Source organism: Limulus polyphemus, unplaced genomic scaffold (genome assembly GCF_000517525.1).
Source record: "Limulus polyphemus unplaced genomic scaffold, Limulus_polyphemus-2.1.2 Scaffold737, whole genome shotgun sequence".
Taxonomy (NCBI): domain Eukaryota; kingdom Metazoa; phylum Arthropoda; class Merostomata; order Xiphosura; family Limulidae; genus Limulus; species Limulus polyphemus.
Window position 1 is genome coordinate 1 of NW_013666347.1, and position 10,693 is coordinate 10,693.

At 31.7% G+C, this 10,693-nt stretch overlaps 1 protein-coding gene across 2 annotated transcripts in view; it reads left to right on the plus strand.

Moving 5' to 3' along the window:
* The first annotated feature begins 1,617 nt into the window (after window positions 1-1,617).
* The window catches only part of LOC106460264 (vesicle-associated membrane protein 7-like), a 24,744-nt gene continuing 15,668 nt past the window's right edge, over window positions 1,618-10,693 (plus strand). Inside the window, exons 1-2 of one of the 2 annotated variants that reach the window (XM_013919950.2) lie at window positions 1,618-1,657; window positions 7,798-7,955. In XM_013919950.2, coding sequence (XP_013775404.1) covers window positions 7,810-7,955 — 146 coding nt within the window. In that variant the 5' untranslated portion in view covers window positions 1,618-1,657; window positions 7,798-7,809. The remainder of the gene's footprint in view (window positions 1,658-7,797; window positions 7,956-10,693) is intronic. The other variant, XM_022386934.1, reaches the window with a different exon arrangement.

Consider the following 10,693-nt stretch of genomic DNA (forward strand, 5'->3'; position numbering starts at 1 on the left):
CCTAGCATTTACTAGATAGGGTAGTCTGGTATATATAATAATGTGTGTGTAGATAGTGAGTAATTGAACTGCAGTCAGAAGTATTGTTGACGATCGTTGATATAGCGTTTGTTATAGAGCGACTGTTGAAAATAAGTGTATCGTAAAGTTGTATTCGGAAAGAATAAACCAGTTTTATTAAGTGAGGACTTGTGTCGCTAAAGTTTCGTCGGAATGAAGTTACGGAAAATCAAATAACAAACGGAGACGTAACAATATCTTAGTTCGCAAGAAAGGTGCATTTACCCAGAGCGACTACCACTAAACACGTGACTGGTCAGTCTCATTTCAACATAGGTAAGACAGTAACATTTAGATGCACAGAGCTGGCACTATTTACCAGATAACATGAAAGGAACAAAGGTAGCTAGAACTGAATCAACTTAACGGCTTTCTTAACTAAGTGTTAGGTGGAATTTGGACATATACAGAATAAATGATAAATTCAGAGTACGTACTATGATATTAAAATAATACAGAAACGTATGGTATATTCAACCTAAGTTCGATGATCAGTCTTTAATCTTCAGCTCCTCTTCATTTACGATCACTTGTACTTTTCTTTCTCTTTCGCAACAAAATGAAGTGCTTTATCATTGTTTTAACTTCAACGCAGTCTCTTTTCTTTCACCACTAATATATATCCTTGAATCCCTAGTTGTTGCGAGGTGATTATATTCTAGGTTTATCTTTGAAACTATTGCGTATGTAGTTATTTTTGATATATTTTGATGTTACCCGAGTTCACTTCCTTTAAATTTTATAATTTTTTACTTTATCAATGTAGCAACACGTTAAAATAGCAATTTAAATGTGATAATCAAATGAAAATACAATCGTATGCTATTTTATTCACCACTGCTTGATTTTCAGAAGTTTGTATGGTTTTATTCTCTCTTTGCTACGAGTGCCGAAATTAATGATGTGACGCATTTTTTAAAGTATTTCCAGGTGTGTCGTAGAAGAGCCTACCAGTAGCTCAGCGTCAAGCTTGCAGGCTTATATGTATGACGCTAAAATTAGGGTTTTCATACCCGTGGTGAGAAGAGCACTGATAGACCGTTGTATAGCTTTGCGTTTAACAACAACGATACCAAAGACTTAGAGGACAAGGTTTGTGAAATACTGGTAATATTATATTTTTGCATGATGTATATTTCGAAAAATTTTATGTGCAAAAAAATTATTATTTGGACATTTTAACTCCTTTATAATGAAACATGGAAAATTAAAACGATTATGCATATTTAATAATTACTTGAAAATATTTGCCTAAACTACAATATCTCAATAAGACAACAGTGGAAAATATTTCTAATCAAAAGAGGGGTGGGTAGTTTTGTAACTTATTAATCTTGTATATGAATATTTAGTTGATATGTTCTTTGCAGTAACTTTAGATTTTCTATGTTTAAAATAAAAGTAATAAAAACTTTATTAAAATATCACTGATGCATAGGAGCGAGGAAACCGTTGGAATATACACATGATACCGACAGAAATAACTAATTTTAACTTACAGTTACACCGCTAGAGGATATATATATACAAACATATTCACGTGCCCTTCTAGTTTTACGTACTTGTGTCACACGGTTTGTGTGCGTGTTGTAACGAGGTAGTGTTGTCAATATTTTTAGTTAGAGATGTATTGAAATTAAGGTTAGAGATGAAACTAAAACTTTATTTTTATAAAATTTTGAAAACGTGCATTTTCGCTTATGAGCGCAACATACTAATACTGCAATAGTAGTTTAGTACATAAAACTATAATAATAATTATAAAGCCTAAAGTATTAATAATAATATTATAATGAATACTAATAGCCAAACCGCAGTTATAATTAAATTTTAATGAATAAAATTATAACTTATAAGTTTAAGTTGTAAATCCCATGCCTTTCGACGCAAGTGTGCAGTGCATAAATATCAAAATATTGTACATATCAATCTTTCTATATATATATATATATATATATATAGCACTTGCACTTGAATGAATAAGACTAAGAGTCAATAAGATTTTTTTTTTTTGCAACAACATGATTTTGTTAGATACCAAGATATTAATTTTTAGATAGCTCTATGACTCTGTATGAGTGAGTAGAACTTGCTTTGTGATGAAGTTCAAATTTATTGGAAGAATTGATAAGACCGTAAGGTGCTTAACGTTTGAGCAAGTGACTCCTTCACTGTGACCTCAATTCATTCTTTTTATATTCTTTGTGTTGTGTTCTGGGAATAGGGGAATGCAGGTTTAGGATGTGGAGATGGGTGGGCCAGCTTCTGGTTGGAACAGTTGTTTTTTAGTAGGGTGTTTGGCTTGTAAAGTGCATTAGTGGTTGTGGGATGCTGGTGATATCTTGCAGGGGGTTGGGAGGGAATGGATGATTTCTTGAAGGTTAAAGAGTGTATTTGGTTTTTTGCTTTTTTTTTATGGACCTAGGTGTGAAGTGACAGTTTCAATGGGCTGGTGGTTCCTTGCTGTCCGTAGTGTTGTATTATCTTGAGAAGGCAATGTTACTTTTCTAATAGTAATAGGATGGTCAGCTTATGAAATATTTGCTTTCAGGTGTAGTAGAATCTGGAGCATGGGTAACTTAAATTAAAAGCAACTTATTTTTTAGGGTCTGTTGTTGACCCTTCTGTATTAAAATAGTTTTATAATACTCTTCATGGTAACATCAGATTTTATAAATATGAACTAGTGTCACTCTTTAGGGTTTTCATATAGGTCTCAAGAAGTTTGGAAACTCATTAATTTTTGTCAGTTTTTAGAACATGCATATTCTTATTTCTTTTTCGTGTCGGGTTATTCATATGTATTTTGTTAGGACTGACTCGTTTAAACTATGTTTACGTAGAGGTGAAGTGAAGTTTTTGACTTTGGGGTGATCATGTTCTGGATTTTAAAAGACATTAAGCTAAAGCTTAGTTAATTATAATGGTAGAAAAGTTGAATATAATCTTAGTTTTATTTGCAATAGTAGTAGAAATTTTTGATATTAAATTGTAGTTTGCATGTTATATATTATTCAGTGCTCTAGATAAACTTTTTGACCATATGAGTATTTTACCTCTTAAAATAGACTGCAATGCTAAAATGTTTTTTTTAAATTTTTCTTTATTTTTGGGCAGATGTTTTTATTCTTAATCAGCTGAAGGATTACGTACAGACTTTGTTTTTCATCTCCCAGCTATGTAACAGGTATAGCTTTTTGTGTCAACGATTACCAGCCATAGATAAGGTTAAGGTACTTTGTCTGTTTCTGTTTATAATGCCATATTTTTACATTTATACTTTTATTATTTTCTTCTCTGTGCATTATGTCATCAGTGCAACTTGTTGCTCAAGCTTAGATGCCCTTGTTTTTTTGAAGGCCTCTCAAGGGCATTGTCTTGGGCAGTAGCCTCAGCTTCTTGGTCTTTAAGAATATCACAGAGCATGTTTGTCACCAAAGCTCATAACTAGGAGAAGCCAAGGTCAATACTTTTCTTCTTCATTCTTTGATTTTGAGTCACTCTTGATTTTTGGATCATGCATTTTGGAGGTTCTGGTCTTTCATCTACATACGTGCACTTACAACTGCTTATTCATGTTATATTTGGAATTCTCATAGAGAAACTGCCCTTTTTTAAAACTTTCAAGTTTGTACTGGACTGTTTCTTAGATACTACTCATTCTAATAGATGGGTCTTTCAAAGATGTTTAGTATTTTCAATAGTATTCTGTTGTTCCTTAACTCATGGAGTCAGTTGGGGCAGGTTGACCAGAACAGACTTATTGATATTTGGAGGATATTGTGTACAACCACTTAATATCAGAGGCTTAGGAGGCCTACATCTTTCTGGGTATTTATCACCTCTTCCCTTTATCTAGTGACTGGTTCAACTTCACCCTCTGGATTACGAAATGCAATTTTTATTTCAGGTGACACATATGGGGATTCTCAATCCTAATCCAGCCCTTTCTTCTAACTGTTTAAGGTTCAGTTGTATGAGATAGGTAACTAATTTTTTCTCTTTCTGTTACTCATTTCTAACCTTTTCATGGTTCAGAATATAACTTTTTCAACAGTTTTGTCTCCTCTGCATATGGCCTTGTAAATAATGAAATTGATATTGGTGAATCATTTTTATTTTCATATACTCAGTGACTCTATCTCTCTTTTTTTTTGTCCTTATTATATCTTCATTTGTATGTGGAAACCACTAATTAGTTTCAGGGTCTTCCCTTCAGTCTGACTAGTATTCTTTCCTTTCTGGTCCATTTTTTTCTGTTGACATAAACTTTAATGGTCTTGAGTCAGTGTCTAGTACTGAACAAAATTATATGAGGAATTTTTTTGGAAATTCTTTATTTCTAAATTTTCATGGTAGCCTTGTCTTAAACATGGATGAGGTGTTTCAGAAGATATTGTGTACTTCTTGATGGTTAGTCTTCAGCAGAGCTGGGAAATCACATGCTTGTATATGTTCTGACAAAGTGGGGAGTTCAGAGCATTTACATAAATTTCTTGAAAACATTATGAAATTCTTTTGGATTTTGATAGCTCTATGGGCACTGCCTGTATCACTAAGTTGGTGATACATATTCACTAGCTTAGTGCATGGACGCAGTAGAACTTTTTGTTTGGGTAAGTGCTTTCTATCAATTTATGAAGTTGCAATTTTCCAGGAGAAATAGATTTGTCCATCTCACTTTTTTATCATCAGTCAAATGCTTTGACCCAGACTTGGCTCATAAGGTTTCTACATACTTATACCCACTTTGGGTCCTGATGAGTTACTCAAGCTCTACTAAATTCATTAAAGGTTATATTCAATATGCATCAGTCCAGAACATCAATTTTACATTAATAGCTTTTGATTGAAAAAGATATTCCTCATGATTTACTAGGTGAGTTGCTAACTCATTCAAATAGTCTCCATTGACTGTTTACCAATAAAAATGGAAGTTTTACTTCAAGTGATGTAGATAATGGCTTCTTTGTCATCTTTACTAGAGCTGGGCAATTAGTGGAATTTGGTAATTGATTAATTATCAAGCTTATTAATCAATTGCATTTAACTAATTAATTATTCTCACGTGAGACTTGGATAATTGTAATAATTGAAAATAGTTATAACTAGAAACTAATTTTTGACTATTTAGATTATTTTTTGGGATATTAATCAATTTAATCACAATTTTGATTAATCATTATCTTGCATGGCAATAGTTGATAGGTAATCGGTTATGTTAATTAATTCAGTTATTTGTCCAGCTCCATCCTTTACCCCTTACATGATTTTTACTTCTTGTTTGCAGTCTCTACTCTGCAGGTTATTGGGCTACCTTAAGCTGTTGTTTCTTTCTGTAGTAGTCATTTTCCTTTTCAACTTCCTGCTTTGATGGAACTGTTTAATCTTTTGGTGTACTAAGACCTTTTACTTCTAATATTTTGGATTGCTTTGGTTTCCAGGCTTTGACACAAAGCTACTTATAATGTAAAGTTTCTTTTGTTAGAAAATGTATTTTTTGCTTTTATTGCATTTTTTCATTGTCAAACTACTGATATTAACTGCACTATCTTTTTTTTAAGGGATCATTATATTTATATCCTGATTAGAGGTGAGGGGGGGGGGGCTGTTTGCTTTAAATGACCAGAATGATTTATTTTCAATTTATATTAATCATTTTTTGTTCCCTGTAAACGCAGTGAGCTATTGTGTCCTCACTTAAGCTTTAGCTTTTTAAAATTTTCTGCAGTAGTTTTATATACTGTGTTAAGAGTCAGTCACTTGGGAGCTTTTGCTTTTTTTTCTTATGTGATGGCTTAAACTGCTCTTCTGTTTTGTATGTGATCATTTGAATTTGGATCTGACAGACATTACAGGTTTATTCTCATTAGACTTATCACCTTGTTATGTCCTTAGCTGTTGCTGGTAGAGTTCAGATTAAAACAAATATTCCATTTTGTTGTGGAAAATACGTTATACTTTTGGTGAAACCCAGTGTTCCGAAGGCTTGATAGTCACAGATGTTTTGCAATAAATGTTAAAATTGGATAAGAAAATAAATTTGTAGGTCCATAATAGATTAATGCAATCTTAAATGAAAAGATTAAAGGGTACATCTTGGTGGTGGTTCAGGGGACCAGCTGGCTTTGATGGCTTGTTCTCATTTTAAATACAAACAACAGAAATATTTGAATTGACACTGTAGTGTACAAGCTCATTGCACTGGTTCAATGTGAAGATAATTTTACTGACTGGAAGCTTTTAACATGTTTAATGAGTAGGGAATACAATATTCATTGTCACAGCACTATGGAATAAGAATCTTGAATATTCATTATTTCATAAGAACTAGATTCCCAAATCCAATACTGATGGGTAAATATGTGGGCTCTGCAGATAACACTATACATGCATACAAGAAAATAACATTGTGGTAATGAGGATAAGCATTATCCATCCATCCATGAGAAATTGTAGCATTTTAGGTCACATCCTGGACTATTTTTGTCATAACATTTCACAAATTTAACCACACAATCAATTTAACATTTCAACTATTAAAACATAACAAAAAAACTTGCATCTTCAGAGTAATGGGCCTTCAGACTAATGAACCATCTCCATACTTTCACTAGCCATTCTGACTTTTACCTGTAGTGGTTGCCTAATCTTGTTTTTATTGATGTTAAACAGATGCATTTATACTTTACTGGATTTTAATATTTTTGTCCTTATGGATCTCTGTTTGGGGTAGGAGTGCCTTGTACCTCTGCTCTGTGTTTTTACTTCTGGATAGTTTGCTATTCCTTTGATGTGTGCCTTACCACATATATAGGGTTTGGGTGTACAAAACACATTCAGTATCATGTGGGTGGTATATTCAATCTCACTGCACTACTCTTAAGATAACCACTTCAATGGTAGTAATATCAAAGCTGGTGAATTCCCTGTAAATCTTTCCACATGTGTACATTTTGTACCAACGTGTGTTACTTGACAAGTTCTTGGACCACCTGTCATGTTGTCATTGGGTCAACAATAAGATGCTTCTGATTGTCTCCTCCTCATGAGAACCAGCACCATTGCCTCTGGCCATGTGTGGTTCTTTGAATTTCATGTATTTTATTTTATGGTTTGTATATAGAAAGAGTGCATCCTTATTCTGTAGAAGTAACAAGTATAGGTGTTTCTCTGCTTCTTCCTGTACTACTTCCGTTTTAATGTGGGGTTCTAGTTCGTGGTTATAGTAAAGTTAATTTCAACTTAATGTTTTAGCAGTAAAATATAATTCAGAAAGATCCTTCTTCCATAATTATTCTAACCTTCCTTCGCACTCTGGTAGGTTGGAGAGAAAATGTGATCATATGCAGTTGTACAAGTGCAAGCTAGATGTTAATTTGAGATAAAAGTATGTGATAGAAAATGGCTGACCTAGAGATTCTGAAAATAGAGGGCATAAAATACGATTACCAAACACCCAAAAATTGTTTTATTTCACAAACTATTACAGATGCAAGTAATAGTCAATAATTGAGGGAGAAGGAAGTAGGGAGGGAAATAAAATAATGATAATTCTTTGCAAAAACAAGAAACACAACTTAAAATTATTGTAGAAGTACGTTTTTATTATGTTTTTCAATTAAAATGTTAATTTTATGAATAACGGTTACTTCACTGTTGCAAACTGAATGACACATGATAAGAGTTATTGTTTTCTTTGCTTTCAGCTAAACTACATCTATTTTATTTATGTAGTAGATAACAAAGATGCCAATATTGTATTCTGTGGTATCGAGAGGTACAACTGTGTTAGCTAAATATGCTAGTTGTGCTGGAAATTTCTTGGAAGTTACAGAACAGATTTTAGCCAAAATTTCTCCAGAAACTCCAAAACTTACCTATTCCCATGGGAGGTGAGTATAGTAGTTGTGCTAAAGGTAAACTGTGTTATTATATATGAAAAACATTGATTTTCCTAGTCTGTTTTGGATGAAAGTTTGATTTAGTAACTATTTAAGTAAACTTTTTTTTTCTATATAAGATATAGTATGGTTATGATATGAAAAATTTTTACCTCATATTAAACAAAACAACCCATACCATTACCAACTGAGAACTACAGTTTTGAAGTATCAGTTTTTATTGTCCGTTTTAGCTTGTCAGAAGAATGGAACTTTTTATGATACTAGTTTAGGAAAACACTTCTTGTGAACCTTATTTTTATCTCTACCCATATGCTCTCCAAAATTGTGTTTGAGAGTGCCAAGCTTTCAATGTTGTAAGTAGTATTTATTTATGTGATGGTTGATTTAGTAAACCAACTTTTAGGAGGTCAGTATAGTTTGAACTATGATCACACAAACATCATCACATGGTTATCATTCCTAATACACCAGGCAGTAATTTGTAATATGTTATGTCATTTTGGCTGCATATTTACATGTTTAGGTTTGTTCTGTTCTCTTCTACAATTTGAGTTACAGTATGCACTTCTAGTTTGGCCTTTCCAGCTGTAAAAAAACAACTTCCATACTTTTTTTGTATGCCTTTCCTTTACTTATTGGTTCTTTGATTAGAATTGTTTTCCTATTCAGCAAGTGTTCGAACTTTCAAATTTCAAGATTTTGATGTTATACTTGTAATTAATGATCAGTCTCGCAACCAAAACCAGTTTCTTGCTTCTTTTTGCATTTATTATAATGTTCATCAGTTATGCTAGATACTAGATAGATGTTATTGTCTGATTTTGAGTTTTCTATAGATTTTCTATTAAAAATTTGGGCTTCTTTGGGAGCTATTTGAGTGTTATCATGATTGTATACATACTTCCTCTAATGAAACATATTTGCGTAAGAATATCACAACTAATAACTGTTAAATTTCCTCAACTTTCTGCCTTTTATATATAAAACCACAATTCAAAGATATGAGTTGGTTGTTTTCATAAAGTATACAATACTTACTTCTGATATTAGCTGTCTTTGATTTATAATATGTTTCAATATCACAGTAAAGTAATCACTTCCGATACATTTGCCATCTGAAAGTATGTGCTGTAATATAAAACCAGGAAATATTACAATGACTTCCAATTTTCCAATGGGATGCACCTTTATTTCTTAGTAAAAAAAGGGCCTGAATTCATTAAAAAAATATAATCAGTACTTGTCATTTCTTTGTTACATGTAAACATTTCAAATATATCTCTCAAAATTTACACTTAAAACAGTAATCAAACTTTTTTTGAGCATTTCTTACTTGCTTCATGGTAATTATTTTAATAAGAAGTATTTATACATTGACAAATGTAGTGTAGAAAGTGGTACTAACAGTGGAGTGGGTATAAAGTTAATGAAAATAAACAACTTTTGTGGTCTTGTAAAATTTTGAATTTATTTATTTGAAAAATAAAAAACAAACAACACTATGGTAACTTATTTAATGCAGTTGATGTTGTTTTAAGCCTTTTTTTTGTTGTTTAAGTACCTTTATTGCAATTTTCATTGGATATTCAGTAATAGTTCTATATTAATTATCACAAAGCACTCCTCTTTGCAATGTGCATGGATATTAAAGTTCCAGATGGTTCTCTTATTTTAACACAAGTCCTTGGGTGATAAGTGTTCAGGAAATGTCATTCCATTATTAGCAGCTTTTGGCTGGTGGTAGATGAAAAATATTGTCATATTATGTTTTACATTTTAAATTGATGAAAATATAGAAATTAGCATTTTACATGATTAAGAGTCCTGTGAAGATTTTATGACAATATATAGTGGTCTTGCCTCTGAATCACTGTGATATTGTAAACCATCTATATGTAAAAAACTAAAATTGTTTTAAACAATTTATGTTTAGTAAGATATAATTAACTCTTGAGTCAACTATAGGTTCGCTTTTAAGTAATTATATTTCCTGAAAGTTGTCTGATCCAAAGTTTTGGCTGTGACAAAAGATAGTATGCCACTACATTTTTCCAGCTAGAATATTTTTGTATTGATATTGATACACAAATAAGTTTTTTTTTTTTTTCCCCCTGTGTTTATGTTCTTTGGCAATGTTATACATGTCGTACTTATCTAGTAAGTGTGTGTAAGCACAATTATTTTCATCAGAATGCTATCATAAAAAAAAAAGTTGTTGTGTTTTAAAGCAATTTTGATAATCTATACTGTACAATTAAATTATTTTCTGTATTTAAATTGCCACAACTTTAGTTCTTCAGTGTCATTAATGAGGAAAAATGGACTGACTAGTTTATATATGAATTCATTAGCTCTATTTGAAATTTTTCTTGGATTTATGGTTTTTTTACATTGCTTCTGGAAGAGGTAAGTTTTAGGAGGAGTTATAAGAAAGTGGAAGTTGCCTTTAACTATTTAAAAATATTCATTTATTTGCTTTTTATGCTAATATATAATACTAAAAACATGGGAATTTTAGGGCTTTAACTTCAGGGCTACTTCTACATTCCACGATGAATCTTGAACCTCTAATATTTTTACATAGTGTCAAGTTTTTCACAGAATTTCCTGAGAGAACCATATAATAATAATAATAATAATAGAGAGAGAGAAAAAAAAGAGTTCATTTGTGCATGTAAACTATTCTGTGAAAATATATAGCATAATATTTTAAAATGTATATATAT